This window comes from Hemibagrus wyckioides, linkage group LG09, assembly GCF_019097595.1.
Source record: "Hemibagrus wyckioides isolate EC202008001 linkage group LG09, SWU_Hwy_1.0, whole genome shotgun sequence".
Lineage (NCBI taxonomy): Eukaryota > Metazoa > Chordata > Actinopteri > Siluriformes > Bagridae > Hemibagrus > Hemibagrus wyckioides.
Genome location: NC_080718.1, coordinates 16,817,790 through 16,840,612, shown reverse-complemented (window position 1 = coordinate 16,840,612; position 22,823 = coordinate 16,817,790). Strand labels below are relative to the sequence as shown.

The 22,823-nt window shown below is 39.5% G+C and overlaps 1 protein-coding gene across 2 annotated transcripts in view; it reads right to left on the bottom strand.

The window, feature by feature from the left end:
- Positions 1-8,605: 8,605 nt before the first annotated feature.
- The window catches only part of akap6 (A kinase (PRKA) anchor protein 6), a 94,398-nt gene continuing 80,180 nt past the window's right edge, over positions 8,606-22,823 (bottom strand). For both annotated transcript variants that reach the window (XM_058399916.1, XM_058399917.1), the window contains 4 exons: positions 17,147-17,362; positions 12,160-15,243; positions 11,150-11,272; positions 8,606-9,626 (listed from right to left, as the gene is read on the bottom strand). In XM_058399916.1, the coding sequence (XP_058255899.1) occupies positions 9,585-9,626; positions 11,150-11,272; positions 12,160-15,243; positions 17,147-17,362 (3,465 nt within the window). In that variant the 3' untranslated portion in view covers positions 8,606-9,584. The remainder of the gene's footprint in view (positions 9,627-11,149; positions 11,273-12,159; positions 15,244-17,146; positions 17,363-22,823) is intronic.

Below are 22,823 nucleotides of genomic sequence, written 5' to 3'. Positions count from 1 at the left end.
TTTATACTGGTTTATACCAGTTTATACCGGTTTAAACCAGTATACAATTTATAGCGGTTTATACCAGTTTATACTGGTTTAAGCCAGTTTATACTGGTTTACACCGGTTGATACAGTTTATACCAGTTTCTACCAGTTTACTGCTATACAGTTGATACCAGTTTATACTGGTTTATACCGGTTTATACTGTTATACAGTTTATACCAGTTTATACCGGTTTATACTGGTTTATATACTATTATTTTTCAAGGGTATGATACAGCTCATCTAACTGGTTTCTACTGGTTTATACCAGTTTATACCGGTTTATACCAGTTTCTACTGATTTATACCAGTTTATACTGGTTTATATACTATTATTTTTCAAGGCTATGATACAGAGTTTGTTCTCATTAATGTAACAGACCTTGCTGTTTGTTTGCATTAAGCATTTGGCAGCAGTGTGTAAGGATTTGGTAGTAAGGCTTATTAGGCTTTTAGGCTTGTTACACCGTCTATACAGTGCACTTTGTAGGTGTGCAATTACTGACTGCAGGTGTGTTGCTATACATAATTTGTCAGCTCTTGTCTAACTGTACAGAAATGATGGTGCACCATTCTCTACACAGCAGTAACAGTCATGGCGGTGGCTCGGTAATGTAATATATGTCTGTGTATCATGCACAGGAGTATTGTTTTTTTAACACTGTGTACAGTGTTAGAGTACCAGTTTATACTGGTTTATACTGGTTTACACTGGTTTATACCAGTTTGTATGAGTCAATACTCAGTTTATACCGGTTTATACTGATTTATACCAGTTTATAGCAGTTTATTCTGGTTTATACCAGTTTATACTGGTTTATATACTATTATTTTTCAAGGCTATGATACAGAGTTTGCAATTACTGACTACAGGTGTGTTGCTATACATAATTTGTCAGCTTTTGTCTAACCGTACAGAAACGATGGTGCACCATTCTCTACACAGCAGTAACAGTCATGGCGGTGGCTCAGTAATGTGATATATGTGTGTGTGTATCATGCACAGGAGTATTGTTTTTTTAACATTGCGTACAGTGCAAAACAGTTCATTTTTAAACATAATTTTGAGTTACAAATTCAGTGAAACCAGTGCTATTGTCCCTTAGAGAAATTGAACTTCTTATGTGAATATATTACAGAAGACATTTCATATACCCTATTTTTCTTATATAAAGCAAGTGAGAAATGAAACCATGTGCCGTACATATGTGTTAAAGCTAATGTGAATGTAAATGAATCATGTGAATCATGAAAATAAAAACTCTTGTGAAATGTGTGAGGATTTTAGACCATGCATATTATGTTGCACACATTTTCACATATAGTCCAAGTGGGGTTTTTCATATACTTTCTTTCTGCAGGATTTCTTTATTTTCATGTAATTTTTTGACACCTGTAAGGCTTATGGGTATTTTTTTCAGTTCTCACAAGATTAATTGTGAATATTCATTTGGCATTTCAAAGCATGAGATGGCGAAATTCAACATCGCATGTTGTGTACACATGATCACATATTATTCACATCATTGCATCACATAAAAATAGATAATCACAGGTGAAATGGATGATATTTTTTCTCCTTTTATTATAAGCATTTCACACATTAGTAGGATCACAGAGGACTAAATTAACTAAATTCAAAATCCAGACTAGACCAGGTAAAGTGCACTAAAGTAGAATGTTTCTGTCATTTAAAGTGCACGCTAATGATTCTGATTAGTGATGAGGACACACAGTACTGTTTATAAAGAAATGAATGAAAATGTCTCAGTGACTCTTAGGTCCTTGAACTGTCATCGCTTTGAAGGTGATTGAGTGTTTACCTATAAAATATTCCAAAATGCAAATATGGAGTTAATGGTCATGAATCTTCCACTCCAGCACGCTTGTCCTTTGACAAAGCAAAGGCTGATATCAACATACAATATATTTTGGGTCATTTTTATCATATATTTACAGCTTTTTAATAGTTTCAAAATAAATACATACAATTGAAGACAGGAACAAGGAGCCCTTGAAAATGATGGTAAATATCAGATATTTTTCATATGACAGGCAGATTTATGATAGTCAGGTGGCATATTTAAGTTCCCTTTGCACAACAGATGACTTCCTAAATGTGTTTAGGCTATGAGAGAAAATGAGGGCTATAATAAGAGGCTCCATGATAAAGCTGCTTGTACTCTCTGTACTAAGGTGCAGTTTACAGGGGAGAATAATTCACTTCCTATCTGTTAAATGAAAAAATGCTGCCTTTGATAATGAGTTGACATGATTATATAGCAATAAAGATGTGCCAGGAGCCTCACCTGAGAGACAGTAAATGGAATACCTCTCTGTAACCATGTCTAATGAAACTACCTTAATAAACAGGCCAGAGAAGCACCTCCACTTTACTGCTATTTTCCTCAGATGGCATCAAATAGATTGCACTGGAAGGTTTAAACTGACACTGCAGGCTCTGATACAATTAGATTAACACTTTCTTCTGTTTACTTCCCAGGGTATTTGCACTGGTCTGTATTGCATTTATTTGTCTGCAGCTCTTCGCTAAACTACACGAGACAGATCCGGGGGTGTAGCTGGCCTCCCACGTACCATAGCTGGGCTAGTGGTATACAGCCTCCCCATGAGTGCACTAGGAATCAATAATAGGTAATGCTGCTGTGAACACATAGCCTATTTTTTTTTAAATCTATTGTGATCACTAACCTGCTTTTAATTGCACAATTTCTAAAGTTATATGTTGGAAGATACACTTCCAAATATTATCTTTGCAAATAAATTTTGCACTAATTTTTTCACAGAAAATGATGAATAAAATGAAGATCTTTGATATTATCTTTGATATTATCCTAGCCTCCATCCTTAGTTTTCATGTTCCCTCTGTGCTTTGAGGGTTTCCTCCAGGTACTCCGGAGGCGTGACATGCTTTGTAAGATGATTGGCATCTCTAAATTATCTGAGTGTGTGTGTAATTGTGCCCTGTGATGGATTGACACCCCGCCCTATCACCCCTTCATCCTGGGTGTCCCCTGTCTTGTGCCTCGAGTTCCTTGGGATAGATGCCAGGTTCCCCACAACCTTGTGTAGTATAAGTGGTACAAAAAATGGATGAATATCACCTATAAATTGTTGCAAACCTGAAAAATAGATTTTTCAAAAATGTAACTACAATTGTAGTCTATGACAAAAAAAAACTACACAACATTTATGACATGTCTTCTCAGAACGTGCATGATCCCCCCCCACCAAGGATTATGTTCGAATCCTGCAGTAGGGCCTCCTCACAGAGACAACGACACAGTGCCTGCCATTCTACCCCAAACCACATGTTGACAAGTCAGCTTAATGTGAAGCAGTATAAACTGTGATTGGGGCTGACAGTCCTGCTGTTTGTCCAAACTCTCTCCATCTCACACTCCTCGCTCATCCTCAAAGAGAAATCTCTCCCCTGCTGACTGAACAAACTGCAGACGAGTCTCTAACCCACAGAGCTCCTATTTCTGTTCTTCTGTTTAGTTTTTTTTTTTCTTTTCTGAGCCCCAGTTTCTCCAACTCGATGCCTATCAGCTGAAGGTCCATGCTGAATGAATTCAAGGACATATTTAGAAGGAATTCTGAGGTTTGACAACCAGTTGCAAGTCATTTTGCTTATCAGAACTTGCCAGTGTTTTACCCTCACGAGTGTCTATAGTGTGATAATTCTGTCAATCATAAGGTCATCAATATATTCACTATCTGAACCGGATAATTAAAGCTGCAACTCTGTATTACTTTTTCTTTTCTCCTTGCTTTAAAAGAAAGATTGTCTTGTAATATGAATATGGTCATTGCTTTGTTCCCAGAGAAGTGCAGCTTTATTGTATAATGTGACCTTGATCGCATATATTATTTCTAATTCTGTCGTTGTAATTCAAAGAAATGATGAAATATGTATTCATTTTATTTATATCATTAGTGATGTCTAATGAACGCGTTTTCAAATGCAAACAATTTTCTGTGTGAAAGTTTACACAAGGTGATTTGATGAGAGTATGAAGCCTGTTAAATCTGTTACCGAAGCATTTCACTCTTACCTTCACTAAAAAGCTATTCTGAAAGCATAATCAGCATATAAATTATTGTTTTATTCATTACTGATTGCACTGCTTAAGAGAATAATTTTCCCCTTTTGGTAGATGTGAATGTATGGGAGATTTAATAATTTTTACTCTTTGCATATTAGAGTTAGATTTTATATGACTTTTTTTCTGCTGCTGATTGATTGGGCAGGTCGCTTTTAAAAAGCAAAGGGCCAAAGGCTATCAAAAGTTCATCTTTTTCTCTAAATCTGTAATTCTTTTTGAAAGATTGCTCCTCTGTGTTTGTAGGGGAACACCGAAGTTCAGGATAGATGATGAATTAACTGTTAGGAAAAATTACAGACAGTGTGCTGGGGAAAAAAAATCCTTCGGAATGGAAATGATTGATTGGGAGGTCCTGTGGAAAACGACATGATGGTTTTTATTTTTCCTGGATGATAAGCTCGCCCATGCCCTTCCACACCACTCTGCTATTTTACATCGGATTGTTTCTCGGCCAGCTTTGATGACATGCCTGGAATCCAATCACCTAACCCTCAAATTACATGAACAGACTCAACGCATTCTTTAGTGTTTTAATGGGGCCAGCACCTCTGTCATTCGCTCCTCTCCCTCAATCGCTCTCTCGCTTTGCACAACGTCTCGTACTGCCTCTGTCTGAAGAATGTAATGATCTACCACCAACACCTCACCTAAATGCAAATACATATTTCAGTATCAGTACCTGACTTGGAGATTAGGTAAATGTAGGACTTGAGCTCAGAACAAAAGTTCAGGAAGTAGATTGTTTGAAGAACCGCACTGTGGTGATATTCATGCCTATAATGCTCATGCAGTTTATTACCATGTCATAATAATATGCTTACTCACAACTTTAATAAGATTTTTTTTATAGTAGTGTAATAATAAGAAGAATAATGACAAATCGTCATCATAATAATCGACATTATAATCATGGGGAGCGTGTTTTAGTGCCTGTTTAGTGTTTCTGTACTTCTGTAAAGCTGAGATAATGTCTATTGTTAAAAGCGCTATATAAATAAATTGAATTGAATTGAATTGAAGTTAGTGGTCAGAATGTTCTCCCTCCAGGGTTAAGGGTTTAATTTTCTTTAATTCCTGTTTTAGCTCTGTGTGTTTGGTGTTTGCATGTTCTCCCCATGCTTTGGGATTTCCTCGGGTACCTAGGTTTCCACCTTCAGTCCATAGACATGTGTTATAGGCTGATTGCATCTACACTGTGTGTGAGTGTGTGAGCTAGTGATAATCATAATCAAACTACCACTATATTAATCATAATGAAGCACAGTGTTGTAGCAGGTACCATTACTGCCTCACGACTCCGGCTCCCTGAAATCAGATTACTGTCTTAGAGTTTTGAATGTTCTTCCTGTGTTCATGTGGGTTTCTGGTTTTCTCCCAACTCCCAAAAAATACAAGTAGCTGCTAAATTGGCAGTAGGTGTGAGTGAGTGTGTGAGTATATAAATGTATATGCTACAGTAGACCCATCCTGAGTGTGCACTGTTTGTGGACACCTGTCCATCAGATCCATGTTCATGTCTTAAACAAGTTGGAAGCACACAACTGTAAAACATGTCTTTGTATATTTTTATTGGAACTAAGAGATCCAAACATGTTCCAGTACGGACAGTGCCCCTGTGCATTAAGCAAGCTTTTTGATGGCATGCTTTACCAAGGCTGGAGCTTCACCTCAATCCACTGACCATTTGGAATGAACTGGAATGTTGACCGCACCCCAGGCCTCCTTACCTAACATCAGATCCTGATCTCACTAATGCTCTTGTGACTGAATGAAGAGAGGAGAAGAGTGGAGCTTATTTTAGCAGCAGAGAGGAATTAAATCTGGAATGGAATGTTCAATAAGCACATATAATTGTGATAATGTGGTGTCCACAAACTTTTGTCTTTTCCTGTCTCATGTCCAGCGTTCCCAGTGTAGTTTCAGAATCAGCTTTATTGCCAATTACCGTGGGGTTTTACATGTACAAGCAATTTGTCTTGGTGTATTGGTGCATTGTAGTGTAAAGCAAGCGTCAGAAAACGAAAGACAAATATAAAAACATAAAAGAAAATTCGAAGACATTTAAGCAAAAAGAAAAATAGTGTATACAAGTGAATCAGTACAAACATTAAATTATAAATGCTACATTCAATGGACCAGTACACACAGTTTCCACATCCACTGTGATAATAGTAATAAAAGCAAGTCTCTAATTTTGAGCCAACACTGACCAGTCGCTCTGACGGACGCTTACAGTATTTTAAGCAAGTTTCTTTTACCTCATGCCTTTTATTAGCCCAGTATAACTTTGATGCGTAAAAGCTGCCAGGGTCAATGTCATTCTGTTGAGTAGTTTTTGATATATAGACATCTGCCCTGGTGACATGTTGCATTTAATATTCTGTTTTTACATCATACCTTCCCTTACTGACTGACACCCAGCAACACTGAAGAGACAAGTGTGGAGGGTCACTGTGAAAGAACATCAGGGGAACCAGACCTTTCAAATATAAGCAGTAAAAATCCCTATAGGATAAAAAGAATTTATTTAAAACAGTGTACGTATTCCTTCTCATTGTGTTTAGTGTACAATATCAATCAAAATTGAAACTTTCTCTCACTGTCCATTGCATTTAAAAACCTGATGGCATTTGAATGTCAGTTCCATGGTTTTTTTTTTTTATCCCTCAGTGGTATTCATGTGGAAAAATTCTTCACTTTTTTTGTCATATAATGTCGCGTAATCAAGTCTGATCTTTTCAACAAAGAACATTTGACATGATATTTTTCCATATTCTATGCTTAGCAAGACTCCAAATCAACATTCTGACTCCTTGTAATTGCAAAGGCGTCACGGTCCGATACACATGACCTTTACTACCTTTAAAGTCATTTCCATTTCATACAAAATATTCTGTTAATTGTTCATTTGATGCAATGTTTTGAAGATAATGTTAGATTCAATTTCCATCCTAATTTATCAGTGCCATCAGTCAATGCAAATCCTTTCCCAAATATTAAAGTGACTTTTACTATCATCCACAAAACAACACCATCTACTGCTGTTTTTATAATAAAAGAAAGCGTTAGTTGTGGAAGTGGATATTTCAGGACGGTCCGTGATGGCATTTGTTTTCGAGAATTTGTTCTTTATACAGACAATGAAGAAGAGAAAATAACAGTGTATTATATTGTAAAAGCACTAAGCATGCTCCTGTTATATTCTGTGTTCTTCCATCTCCTTGACACCGCCTCGAGAACGTTAAACAAATCAAAACATAAACAATAAGTCAGTGCTGTGATCTGTCATTATGTAGAAATTTGAGGATTTATCAGCCACCTGTCATTACCGTAATGTGGCACCAGTGATCATGTAACGTGATAAGAGGCAGACAGCTCTATTACTTACCCCAAAACATTGTTATGTTGAATGAGGGACCAAACACACACACACACACACACACACTGAACTTCTCTTCATTCTGTATTCGTAAAATTGAATTTAAATTTGTTCATTTCTACTGTCTGATTTTGTTCTGATGCAAGCACACACTCATCATCAACAAACAGGCATCTGCTGCAGCAGCCGAGGGCCGATTACAGAGGAGAGCTTATCAGACTCAGCTCGGCAATCAGGAGAGCACTTGATTGGCAGCTGAAGAGTTGCAAAGTTGTGATGCTACTGTATATCCGTATCTCAGAGGACCCCATCGCACGGCCTGTGGAATCATCAACGCTTCCTGTAAACACCACATTAGCCATGGAAATAACCATGTGATGTTTGGAGGCTTGGGGCTTCAAGATGAGTGGTTTGATATAGCCTACAGTATGTTGCATAGGAAAAAAGGTCAGGAAAGATTGCAAAGGTAAAGCAAGCTAGGTTGCTTTAATACAAATCTTTATACATGCACGAATTATGCATATATCCAGCTAACAATTTTAGCTAAGTGAAACATTTTCTCAGCATTACATTTGCTTACTCATGTTTGTTTTGTTGTTGTTTTTTTTTCATATGAATGCCTATATACATTTGCTGTAACGTTTTGTAGAAGAAGTATTATTTTTACTTAGAAACTAGAAACATTTGCAGGAAGTATTTTAAGAAAAGTCTAGAGTAAAGTCCATTTCCCATGTTCTCTTTGGTGCAGTATTGTTGTAGTAAATAGTTTTGTATTATTGTAGCATATAATTATTATGTAGTTAAAGTTATATTTTGTGAATTTTCTATCTTAGCTTTGTGAGCTTATTAATATGAGTATTACTATGGAAATTCCATTTTAATTTTATTTATGAAGTGGTTATTAACTATAAGAAGAATAGGAAATGCAGACCATTTTCAAAAAAAAAAAAAAATTATTGCAGTAATATTTTTGTAGTTAAGAAGTTCTGATAACACACAAAGTATTGTTTTATAATATTACTACTGGAAGAAATGCACATTTCAGACAGTTTTCAATAAATTATGTTTATTTCTGAAGAGTCGGTATACTCTCAACCATGCAGTGTAGCACGTTAAGGCTTATAATAATCCACATCACAGAACAGAGTTGTACACTAACACGAATAATTCATATTGTCATTGTACACCAAGATTTGAAGATACAGTATACATATATACAGATGCCCATTCATTAGCCTCAACCTTACTCTAGTAAACTCTCTCACTGATTACTGAACAGGAAAAAAAAAGAAAGAAAGAAAGAAAGAAAGAAAGAAAGAAAGAAAGAAAGAAAGAAAGAAAAGCCTCAAAGTGTTTTTAACAAAAGTTATAAGAAATATCAGCAAGGCACAAAAATGTAAAGTTTAAAACACTTCTTTGATTTTCTCCAAATCTCAGGGATTAAAACAAAAGAAACCGAAAAACTCTGAACAGCATCCCATCAACCGGCGGAATATCCATGCCACACAAGCACACCCATAGATAGGGTTGCATAGATAGCTCTCCTCACCGCTCATTTAGTTTAACAGTCTGCGGATCCGGGCTTCGTCTGCTAAAGCGGCTTACGTACGGTGAAAGTGAGTAAAACTGGAGCTGCTTTTCAGACTGACTGAGACAAATGTCACACACTGTATATGTGGTTTAAATGTGGAGCTCTACAATGTGCTGCACCTTAGATCTGTCTCTCAAACGGCAAATGACAAACACAGATGTGCAAAGCAAAGTGCAGGGATTGTGACAGTGAGAGCTACCGTCTGTGTCTGTGTGTGTGTGTGCGTCTGTGTGTGTGTGTGTGTGTGTGTGTGCGTGCATCTCGCCGTGTTTGGTGGAAGACGATGAGGTAGCTCAGTCCAGGATGAGCAGTGAGTACAGAAGAATGGTCTTTGGGGTCAGTAGTAGTCAGGAGTGAGCACTGGAGCCGTATTGCAGTGCTAGGTGAAAGGTCCATGAGCCAGGATCGAGGTACAATCCCGGCTCGCAGAATATCTATGCAGCAACAGAACCACTAAAGTCAGTGCCTACAGGCAGGGATAGCATGATTTCCTGAGAGTCTCTAGAAAACAAAATAAAAAAAACACACAACAATACATTTATTCTGTAAATTATAAATAAAGAAAGAGCCAGGTTAAAAGTTTTTTTCTGGTTAAAACTTTGACTGTAATTTATCTTCCTATCCACTAGAGGCACTGCAAAGGGGTGGGGGGGGGGATTTATTCACAAATGCACTTTGTAATCCATCACAATATTTCAAGTACAAGAATCTGTTTCGTTCTAAAAAATCACACGCAATTTATCTAAAACAAAGGAGCAGAATAATTTATTACAAGTCATTAGACACTGGAAACATTCGGGATCACTCTGGCATTCTGTCATTGTTGTTGTGTTGTTTCGACTTGGTCAGACTTCTACTTGCCGTGTTTAAAACCCGCTTCTTCTGTGTTAAACAGAGGGTTGAACGCTAGGTTAGGAAGGTTGATTGGTGCAGTCTGTGTGCTACTTGATTACAGTGAGCAAGCAGTGCTGTTTTTTCCCCCCATCAGTCGTATAATATGTGAGTGGCTACTTTGTTGCTCTGGCTTCTTTTACTTCAAAACAAATCATTGCCAAGCGACACGTCCTGGCTTGGTGACAGAGAGGACAGGACCTGCTGGACACATTACTCTTGCCAGCCTTCAGAGAGTCCTGTTTTTCATTGCCTTCTCCTAATTTTCACACAATTCTTTTGTATTTCTGTCATTTGAGGCTGTTCAGCTTGTTACAGGAATCTACCCAGTGATTTGATCATTGAAGAAAAGGCATTTTACACTGATTGTCAAAGTCAATACTCAGGGTGGTGTTTTTGTTTTATCTCTTCAACTGATTTTTTTTTTTCTTTTGATCATCTGAAAGTGGCTGCATCCTTGGACGAAAATGTCATTTATAAGCATTTGACGAAAAATCGAATGGTGACAGATAGATTTTAATTGAAGCTTGTTCTTCCCCCCCATAATACATAAGTGCTTACTTGTTTTGCATATTATTTTCTACTCTTTCTCCACAAACAAGAATGAAATCGGCATGCAAGAATCAAAGTCCTGCGTATCCCATGCTATCGGATGGGTTTGGAAAATCTCCCACTTTCTAAGGTTTCAAGGTTGCAAGTATGTGGTATACAGATGTAATGACTGATTTTCAGACCAATTTCCTAGTACGGTTGTCATCATATATAAAGTATAGTGGCCTATAATTTAAAGCATAATGTGGCCCAGAGTCAGACAATGCATTTGCGTCAGCAGCATCAGAATAAGCCTGTGAGGTCGGTGCAGAAAGCATTTACAAAGACGCCGGGCGAGGAGAAAAACACATTCTCATTGCAAATTTGCTCTTTGGAAAACCACGCTAATGACAAATAGGAAGGTGCTTAGTTGCAGTATGGAATGATGTGGAAAATGGGGTGCTTACAATGCGCCATAAGATGTTGAAAAGACCCATCAGCCATTTTTCACTGATATGACAGAAGAGGCCTAGGGGGAGAGGCTGTGCGGCTGAGTGTGTGTGTGTGTGATTTTGTACTGATGCATGACCTACAATACGAACCTTGGCCTGGGGTCTGCTGCTCGCTCCACTCCTCACTGCCACAGTGCTGTCTGAACGCCGCGCACTGTGCAAAACCCTGCGGTCTGTCTCCACCGGTCCAGCACCACGCTCTGACCTTGCCAACTGAGAAAGTGATGAAAAGATAGAAATGATGATCACAGTAACGATGGAGAAAATGGCTTATTCTTAAATGCCCCAACTTTCAAAATTTTAAACTTCTACACAGGTGGCATTCGGACCGCACGTATCCTGCATGTCACTCGAATATCATTATCATGGCATTTTCACATCAATGATAGTTTACATTGTCATAAAGGCATGACTGCATCACTGGGCAAATAATCCACCATCATCTGACTGGTCTATATCCTACATTTAGTGAGCGAAAAAAGAAACTCCAGTGAGAGAATGATTACTTACTTTCTCAGGAACCCCTAAAGAACAGTTCGACTCTACTTCACTGACCATGACTTGGATTAAAAAGTCAGACTTTACTAAATGCTAAATAAATTCTCCTGAATCATTTCAGGTCTTTTGCTCCATTCAGGTTTAGAGCATTCACATTCATGTTTTTGGCATCAATGATTAACTTGAAAAGTACCCACTTAATTCACCTAATATAAGGTCAAACAACAAATTTGCAGTGAAAGCTGGAACAGAGCAGTGGGGAAGTTTGCATATGAAATAGAAAACTACTTAAAAAGAACACAAATACATGCTAATTCAGTCATGAAATTAAGTAATGATTCCCGCTGTAGTCTTGCTTATGAATCATAATATAATCTGACTGATTATGATTATTCTGTTCTGTAGACCTTAAAATTTTAAATCTACGCCTGCAAATCCTTATTCCATTAGTGCTTCGGGGGGCAGGAGGAGGGGAAAAGGGGGTGGGGAAGGTGGGAGGGAGAGAACACAAATCCTTCTTAAATATTTAGTGAATGAGATGGAGGAAATGCATCCAGCTCTCATTACAAGCAAATAAAGCCTGGTGGAAGGTCTAAACGTACCTGTTTAGGAGTAGACTTGGCTTCCTGAGGAGAGCTGCGCCCTTTTCTGACATTCTTCTGTTTCATCCACTGTGAAGCATCACCTCTTTCATCCCTATCACTTTTTCTTATCGGGGGACAGTTAATTTTAGGATTAATATAGAGTCCGCTTTCCTCTTTTAAAGGATTTGTACTGGAGCAAGAGACTCTTATCTTAGTCATTACAGGGGAAATATTGGATTCAAGCATTTTAGTATCTGCAAAACATTCAACAGTGTCTATCACGGTTTCACATGGTAAAGGATTAAGATAAGGAGCCTCATTATGGCACTGTGGCTGGGTTCCAGCTATACTTCCTGGAGAAATACTGTGTGCTTTTTGGTATTCATTACTGGGTGGTGGAGGTGCTTGGCTCAAGGGACAGAAGGGTTCTATTAGTTTGGTGCTGCGTCTCATGGGCCTTTTGCTAATGGACATGCTGTAGCAGAGCGGAGGCCCTAAATAGACTTCTTCTGTGCAGGCCGCAAATAGAGGCTCTTCATCATGGATTTCTGGAGTTCTAGAGAGGACTGGGGTGCTGCTCTTTTCCTCTGTGCAGGTACTGACCTCCCCACAATCACTATCATGAGAGGAAAGCGATAGGTATGAGTAAAAATCACCCTTGCGTAGATTGATTGGCCGATGGGAATGTTCCAGGACTTTCTCTTTGATCTGGGAAGTTGAGGTGGGACTAGAGGATTCCTGAGGTTGCTCTGCTTGGACATCTTTAGTTTTCAGGGCCACTGATGTCATGTCAATGATCTCCATCACAAAGCTATGGACATCCTCGCTTTTCTCCTCTTTAGAAGGAAATGGCTGGTGGCTACAACAGTCCGATGAGCTCTGTCTGGGATCTTCATGGATGTTGTTCAGGGAGGAAGCTGACTGCTTCTGGGAGCTGATGTGAGCTGTTCCCAGCATGCTGTGGTGGGACGTGGAGCACTCCTCTACTGGCGAAAGAGAAGGGGGTGGATGATGGGAGCTATGGCAAGGTAGTTCTCCCTTCAGCTGACCTTCCAAAGAATATTCTTGGGACTGCAAGCTTATCTGACCACATGAGGATGGGGAGGGTGTGGCTACCATGCTCATTACATCTCCCTTTAAATCATCCATGGAGTAGCAATCCTTGAAAGATTCTCCTTTCTTAGTAAAAAGACTTCCTTCCTCTCTGAGGAGCTCATCCTCATCCTTGCCTTTGATGTGCGAGCTATCCACGTTGCCGTTCTCCATGTCATCAGCAAAACTGCTGATGTAATTTCTGGTAGCATCCACCCTGTTGCTGTCCACCTCCTGTTTCTTGAGGCCACCATTTTTAACATTGGAGTTTGTCTCCAAGTGCTTCAGAGCAGCTTGATTCAAAAAATGACGATCACTGACAGCCCTCACAGGTGATAGGATTTCTCTAGACAGAGTTCCACATTGCAACTCATCTCCAAGATCTGCCTCATTTCTTTCTCTGTTATGAGCTCTAGGTTTCACCCAGCTCTGAAACTCACCCTTCATGTAGTCCAGACCCAGTGCAAATGTGCCCTCTATATACTCTTCTTCAGAGGTAATACTGGAGTCTTCATCATCTTTGATGCCCAGCTCTTCCTCGGTAAGAGTGAGAGTAGAACTGGAAAGCAGGTCGCTGTCGTCCTCATCATCAGTGCAGGCTGAGTTACATGACACATTCACCACCATGCTGACACTGGCGTCTGTCTCGTCTGTCAGCTGTTGGCTGCGGCTATGCTTCCGGAAGGATGCATTGGAATTGGCAGCCAAGCAGCGTTTTTTCTGCACAGCCAAATCCTCAGAAGCTAGTGATGAGTCGTCAATGCTGCTCAGCTCTGTGAGAGAAGCTGCCAAACTCTCATTAATGGAGGAAGGGGCACCCCCTGAACGGGGTCCCCGTCCCAGAAGATGCAGAGAGCTGCTTGGAAGGGTAATATCAGAAATGCTGCGGGTGATCTTCTGGGCAAGAGGAGTCTGGATGTTTTCAAGTCGCTTCAGCAGCTCCAGAGTTCTCCTGCTCAGCTCCCCGGTGGTCTCTGTGGCCAGGCCTAAGTCTCCCAGGCTACTCTGACTGCCTGCTTCTCCTGAACTCTTACATGGAGCGAGCCAGCTCTCCAGGGACATGCTACGTGTAAGAGTCTCTTTGGCTGATGGAAATAATTCACCCACTGCATAGAGTGAATCTAGGGAAGATCCCTGAGATAAGTGAGCAGACTTTCGGACCTTCCCCTCATCATCATAAGCAGCACTGAAAGCTGCAGTTTCATGGCCCTCATCCTCAGATTCAGGACTAAGACAGCGCCCATTAATAAAAATCTCCACTGGTTCATTTTTGTGCTTCCTTCTTCCCTTTTCAGATTCCTCTCTTTTTTTCTTTCCAATGAAATATTGTTGGTCCTTTGTCTCCTTTGTCAAAATGTCTCCAAGCTCAGCACACTTGTTAGCACGTTCCAGTATCTTATCTATGTCTTCATCTAAGACTCTGTCTATACAAGGTGAGTCTGGATGGATCAGGGGATTAAGAGTAACTTGAACTTTTGGATCATCACTCTGATAAAGCAGACCATTCTCAGAATTGGCTGTTGTTTCCGTGTCTCCTTCACTGACTATTCCACTCTCACTTTCTGATCTCCTGGTGGAATCTGTCAGCACTCCCTGTTTCCCACTCACAAGCCCTGCTATGATGTCAGGTAGTGACTCCACCGAGGAGAAAGAAGAGTCCTTGCTTAGGCTCTTTAGCAGCGGCTCCTTCTCCTTGGGTTTGGCTTGGGTGTATGAAAATATCTTTTGATTGTACTGTGGTTGTTGGTACAGTTCAAAACTATGTAAACTGAACACCTGATAAACACGGGAAATTGGAGGATTGAACTGAAGCTCATTCAGGCTCATTCTGTTCTGTGTAGGGCAAGTTTCGCCTAAATGTTCCTCCTGGTGCTTTTCTGAATGGCTTTCTTGATCACTTTCCTGTGACTCCATATTAACTATGGTCATATCCATCTCATCCCATTCCCAAGAGTCCTCGGCCGAGCCACGGAGATCCATAAGTGATGGTTCGATCAGGTTCCCGGGAACCTGTGTAGGGACAAAAAGCACTGGTATAAAATATAAAAAGCGGGAATATTTAATTTAACTGCATAAGTATATGCCATACACAGATTCCTGATCTTCATGAGCTAGTAATCAAATTTTAATGAGATCAAAAGCACCACTAAGCTGTGAAACATTTTGCTGTTTAAAAATTCTGCTTAGACCCATGAATTCTACATGGGATACAATTAAACAGATTGCTTGCCTCCTTATTAATGAGAGAGGTCTATTTATATTATCCTTTTATCTCATTAATCTAATAAACTGGCAAATCTAACACTTGCTTTGTATGTCATACACTGCATATAATGAATTTTTATTAGATTTCTGTTTATTCTCTTCTTGCTGATAAGGGAAATACTTGTGATGAAGCTTGGATTGCTAATGCATGATAAAAAAAAACCTTCAACAGTGAGAACAATCAATCAGTGTAATCAAATAGAAAATCATTTATTCCAGCTGCCTCAGCTTGCATTGTACTACAACTGCACCAAAAGCAGTTTAAAACTAGATTCCCGCAATAACCTTCCTTTGCCATGAATAGCAAAATATGCTCATGCAATGTCATAAGGACTTAGTAAACAGGGCGTAAAGGAGATAAGGAGGTCTTTTTTTTTTTCATTTCTGAATGGGAATCAGTTGAAGTTAGTTTCAAATGACCATCTCTATTGTTGACCTTCATATAGAAAATGGCGTTATAAAACATAGCTCTTAAATAAAAAAAAAAAGTATGGAACTGAAAAACTTTTTCAATCCTCAAACATGGAGAACAAATCGAACCAAAGTTTGTCTTCGAAATCTTTCAACAGAAGGCCATTTTTATCATTGCACACAGAGCACTGTATTAACAAAAACAGACCTTCCCTGTTATTTTTCTTCCCCTTTTCTAAACACTTTCCAAAGTGAAATTGCTCTTCAGTCCTGCAAGGTCAGAGCTGGAGAGGGCCAAGTCGTTTGTCTTGCTTGTGTAAATGAGAGCAGATAACTGAGTGGACATCCACAAACAGGTCCCTGGGTTTCTCTGTGTGCTGCACACTGACTCCACAGAGGCCTGCTGCTGCCACACAGGAATGCATAGCATCTACATAACAAAAGCCTAAATCTAACTCTCACATTTTAAACCACTGCTATCCAGTTACTCTAAGTCAGTAGTTGGGTGTTTGGTTTTGGAAATGGGGTGGAGGTGGTGGAGAGGGGGTGCTGTTTATTTTGCAGTACACCTAATGTGGTTGGCTGAATGTTGCATGTTCTCAAACTACACACAGGTCCTGGTTGTAGGTTAGCGCATTATATGGTGTTTGATTACTTAGTGCATTAAGTCAATTATTGCCCTGTAATATACTGAGTCTAAAATGTATTATTGAATAATAATATGTGGCTACATTTCCTACCTTATACATCATCATTATTGCTCCATTACAGCTGCGCTGCTCTATATTACTGCTACGATATTTCTAGCTGAGAAAAAAAAAAAAACACTTAGGCTCTGTGGGTTACTGAGTTGAGTAAGGAATAAATTGACCCTTATAGAGCCAGTTTAAGAGCTGGGTAAAACACATACTGAGAAAATGAATAGCTATAAGTGTAATAAGATTTACTGAAGGTGCTATAGATGGTAGTGTTGTTTTCTTTGTGTCATCATGGGGTTATTTATACACACAATGCACACATCATTGACTACGTCTGTTAGACATGAGCGAGAGGGGATTTGAAGCTGAAATGTTTATGTTGGCTATTATATATTCATGGTGATGCAGTTTGTCTTCTTCACTAGTGTGGCTTTTCAGATCTCTCACTGCACATGATGTCCGTCATGAACATGGTTATAACACATTGGTGGCTGTTTACCGACAAAGCAAATGTAGCTGTCATGTATGTTTAACCTGACCTGGTCTCGGCCCAGAGTGCGCTTGAGGTGACTCTGCCATTGGAGCACCTGAATGACGATGGCCTCCCAGCGCCTCTCGAGGTTCACCTGTAGCAGCTGTAGGGATTGACGATCTGCCTCGGAGCTTTGCTCCTCTGGCCCTTCCAGAAGCTTCTGGCACAGGCGCAGTACCGAAGCCATCCCCTTCCTCCTACCTCTCACTTCCATACATAAAGCCTAGAAAGAATAAGGAAAGAGCTTACTGTAGACATTTCAGACAATATTTGAACCTCTGAATGTTTATTTTTTTAAATCTACTTAATATATTAATCTATAATATATCATGGATTGCCACTGAAACATTGCTATTGATTTCTAATCTGAGAGAATGAGGTGAATAAAATAGGAGAAACAGGAATGGGAAGCAATAGAGGTAAGAAGTAATAGAGAGAGAGAGAGAGAGAGAGAGAGAAACAGTAAATGAGAGAGAGAGAATTGAGCCCTGTACTGATGAGGTCTCCACAACAATCCAGGCTGTCAGGAGCATGTAAATCACACAGTCCCCTCCACTCTCTCCCCCATAAACAGCAGTGAGTTTAATAGTTACAGGGCAAAGCCCCGGTGCTGCGCTCCAGAGCCCGGCTATAACAATAATGAAATGAAATCGCCATAACATACACATTCTCCCAAACAAGAGCAAGCTGCAGAGGTCATTCCGTGTATGTGGTGAAAGGGGTTCAGGATGTTGATGGCCTTGTGCCTGTATCAAAGCTCTCTGTAAATATTCAGCGTGGTCCACTCGAATTGACAAGCTTTGCTCCATGTGCAGTATAGGACAAAAACATTCCCAGAACAATTTATGTAAATCCAACCTGCTCTGCTAGGCACTGCCTGTCTCGTTCTTTACATTTTTCAATAAATATTAAACACCATTACATTTAAATTGGATTTTGTTTCTTCAGCAGTTTTGGCCTCTGTTTTAGCATATATTTACAGCTCCCCACATCTTTTAAGCAGGTAATGAGACTGCAAAATGCAATGGCAGAGGAGAGAGGGAGGGTGAGGGAGGTCAGCACATCGAGTGATAGAGTTATCCTCTGGAATGGGAGCTGAAACAGTGGCGCTTAGCAAACTCGGAGACGTTCAAAGCTGATGCACAAACAAACATGCACATGCAAAATAAGACAAGCCAGGCATGTAGTTTGTAGAGCCTGCAAAAGTGTGTTCTCAAAATAACTTGCAAACATTTATGTCAGCCTGGCTGGATTCTGTTTATCCTTTTACACAAACAGTTCGTGTTAGTGCTGCGGATGGTCAACATCATTCTTTTTACAAGCACTGCTTCTGTTCCCTCACTGCCTCTACTCTTCATGCAGTCCTTCTCCACAAGGCAAACAATCTAGATGGCCATTTTTCAATCAATACCACAAGTCCACTCATACAGATTAAATGGCACAAACCTGGGGCTATATCATAACACGCTGAACAGCATACGGAGCTATTAGACTTCCAGACTCCCCAGAAATCTGATGCTTCATTGTTTCTGCATTGCTGGGCTTCATAAATTTGATTTCTTCCCCCTCCGATGTGTCTTGCCTTATTGACAAAAGGGGCAGGCGGACTATGGTGTGCCAATATTTGCTAAAAAGCTTTTCCAAATACATGGAGCGGTAAAGTGGTCTGCTTTTCGCTGCAGTATGTGAATGTGAACCTACACAATGACTCCATTTCAGACCTACAGGCTGAGTGCTATGGCTGAGAAGCTGGCTGCTGGCCAATGTGTTCTGTTGTCCCAGCCTGATATCAAAAGAAGAAAAAGAAAGACAGAGAGAGAGAGAAAGAAAGAGAGAGAGAGAGAGAGAGAGAAACAAACACAGAAGCCAAACAAGGGAGCCATCTTTCAGTTGACCATTCTCTGTGAAGGAAGTGAAATGAGCAAGCTCACATGAGGCCTATCTATCAGGTGCTTTTTAATAAAGGTATCATCAGATCAGCAGCCACCCAGCATGCACCAGCGCTAAGCCAATCTTCACAACGCTTTAGATGACTATTCTCTCTCATCGGCCTGATCTGGCTTCACGATCGCCTTTGCTAAATCCATCTTACCTACTGTATTAATCTACAGGTTTCTCACTATCGGTGCCGGTAATCAAACCTGAGGCACACAGCGGTGGCGTAATGCAGCTGAACCACACAGAGCCTCCAGTAGTGTTTCGAACTCCATCACGATATCCTGCACCAAATGAGAATTCCCACACTCCCATTAATGCTTTCTCTTCATCCACTATTTGTCTCTCCTTCCACGTTCATTCTGTTTTATATTATTAAATATACAATTTCAATGCTCAAAAAGACACTTACTAGTCAGAAGAGCTTGGAATTACCCACACACCAAGGCTAATGCTTTCTTGTGAGGATTAAAATGGCAGATGAGGAGAAAAGAGCCACTCACTCTAGATGCTTTGCTATGTTTGTTTGTTCATCTCTGCTAGAAGAACGAGTGCACACTCCATCTCGCTCTTTTTTCCACGCCTGCAATTTTAACATTTTCAATTAATCCTGCCAAGACGGAGAAGCGGAGCCGAAACCCCCTCCAGTTAAAGCAAGGACACAGGCATCTCACACTGACAGTGACCCACTGGATATTCAATCAATTACCATTAATTAGAAATCTCTGATTAATTCTATTTGTTGATTAAGTCAATTAAAACCACAAGCACTTGTTATCGCAAATGAGTGTAATGAATTCATGTTGACGATTTGTTCCTAGACGCAGATTCCCTGAGCTCATGCTGCTTGCAGTTTCATCTGTTTGTCACAGAAAGTGTATCATATTCCTCTTGCAGGCTTCAAACGACTGCTGCTGCAGTGTAAACAAAATCAACACACTATCGAGGCACAGAAAAGGCGGATTCAAGCGCAGACACATTTCGATGAGGTTGAGGGACTGAGGAACACCGCTGGCTCTTCTAGGATTCAAACTAACGACCTTCTGCTCACTAGGACAGTAGCAAGCAGGCCGCCACGAATCAGTCTGCATTTAAAATATATTCATTACCCTGACAATGCTCCTCTTCCACAATATCAATATTTAACGCTGGGTGCATTTTTCTAATTACTTTCCCTTTTCTTGTCTAAGAAAACTGACATATTTTCAAGATGAAACTAATGCCTTATGAACAGTGGCCCACCCCTCTGTAATGTGATAAAGCAAACAAATGGCAGAAAAGTGATAATAATACCATCAATAAGGACATTTTCTCATTAGTGTCGGTAAATGAAAGGGAGCAAGCTGGACGTAGAATGAAAAATAAGAGTGGGTGTGTGGCCAGTCGATTGTGTGTGTAATGAACAGGCCTCTCTGGGCTGTCACCTGTCTGCTCCCCATTACCTGCTGATAAGACACTAACGCTGTGCTTGGCACTCCCCTATTCGCTAACACCCCCCCAGTAACCCCCCTCCCCTCCCCTCCCCAGCACCTTAATGCGTTTAGTACTTGCCAAAGAACAGGAGTTCTTTATTCCTAATCATGGAGAAGTATTGATATTATATCTGCACTGTCACATTTCATTAGCCGGACAGAGGCCCCCAGGATGAGGCCCAGGGCCGAGGCTGCACTCTTCTGATCAGCAGCGATGAGAGAGAAAGAGATGGAATCAGACTGACGATGCAACAGAGATTAAACTTTAGATTTAGTATGAAACCCACCTAGAGTTACTTAGTGAGATATTTAAATGGTCTATGTGAACTGAATAATTAATAGGGAATAAAAGGATTACAAAAAAAACAAAACAAAAGCAATGGCTCAATTTGTGTGCATTTACATTACTGTAACTTATATTTCAGCACTTTTTTATTTATTGCCAAAATGCAGTGTGTGCTTGATTAGATTTTTTTGAACTTTTTGGACTGTTAGAAATATTTCTTTATATGAATATCTTATCTTAGACTTTTCTTATTTTTCTTCACTGCTCCATTAACATCTTGATGGTTTATTCAAAGTATTTATTCAGTACTGGAACAGTTACTCAAAGTAAGAAATCCATTTAAAACTAATGACTTTTTCTTTTTTTTTTCAACTATAATGAGATTACTTTACTCGTTACTTTCTGCATGAAGTAATTACACTATTACCACATTAAGTGGTAGGACTATAAACTGAAAACAAAAGGATAGCACCTAATTGTGCACTCAGTGTTTTGTTAAGAAAGAAGTAGCCAGCCACAGTAAAAGCTGAAGCAATTTATAGCTCTCTTTGTTCTGAGTAGAATGTAACCAATATTGCAGGGTTAAACGATGAGTTACGCTTCAGCTAGTTAAAAACCTAGAAAGTACAGAATAGAAATCCAGCTTCTGGTAGTTTAGCTTGAGAAGCATTAGCAGACAGCATGTTAAATTTACCCTGGACTATAAGTTAATTCATGTATCTTACTCTTTGCCTTGTGTAATCATTTCAATGATATTCAAAAACATCTGATCATCTGTACAAGTGTCATTTAGCTCGCTAAACACTGGTCATGACCATGTCTTGAAAAATCAGCATTGGCAAGCAGTACAGCAGAGCAGAAATTATGTGATAGATCACGTACAAGTTTTAAGCAAACATTTCTATACTAATTATACACATACTTATATGAGTTCAAGCACAGTTAAGTCTATGACTGTAAAGCGATCATTAGAATTTAAACTCTATCTGATCGGCTTTATGGCAAACATGTCAACATCATCAACACCTCAAAACTGATTTTAATATATCAAACATGATCTGGAGTCCAAACAGCGTACAATTTTCTGCATACTAAACCACATAAATAACTGATACACTGTAGTGTTAACATCATGCCATTGCACTTTATTATTTCATTACAAACATCCAAGTGTCTCTGCATGTTAAATCAATCAATCAAATCAATACATAAACATAAAGATGTGTGTGTTAAATTCTGTTCAGTGGTACTGAAATGGGAAGTTTGTTGGCTGAAAGTGTTGCTAAGCAATACCGCAGCTACTTCTTGCTCTGAAATGATAACTCTGAAATGTGACTGGTGGTCAGAGAGTAAAATGAAACCAGCATAAAGCAAGGATGGTTTGTTTAACAGTAATTTACTTATGAAGCAGGTGGAAATGTACTCACAGGTCTTACACAGGGCATTTGAATGAATTACACAAAAAGGCTTAAAGATCCTTTTTTTTTAAGACATCCATCTTTAGAATGCCAGACAGCCAATACATACAGCTGCTGATAAGAAATGACTAATGTTATTAGCGTGAAATGATATGAAATCTGCATTAACTCTGCTGAGGACATTACCATAACACAAAGCTTCTATCTTTCACAGTGACACTGCTCAGGCAAAATGAGAGATGCTGTGACACTGTGATGAGTACAATGATCTTTAGTACCACAAATTATTAACACAGATTTAATGAGCAAAATGCTTAAGCCATAATGCCTGAAGCTGGAATACCATAGTTACTCTTCTCCTAGACAGGAGACAGGAGATGGTTGATCCAGAGAGGATTAAGGTGCAATGACGTGTCATTTTAAAATCTCTCTCATAATAGCCAGTCAGTATCTTCCTTATATATAAGTGAGTGAGTGTGTGTGTGTAGTTCTTTTGGACATGTATATTTTTAATGCTTTAGAGCATATCTTAGATACTGACAGGTAACAAATGAAAGGAAAAGCCACTAGTAT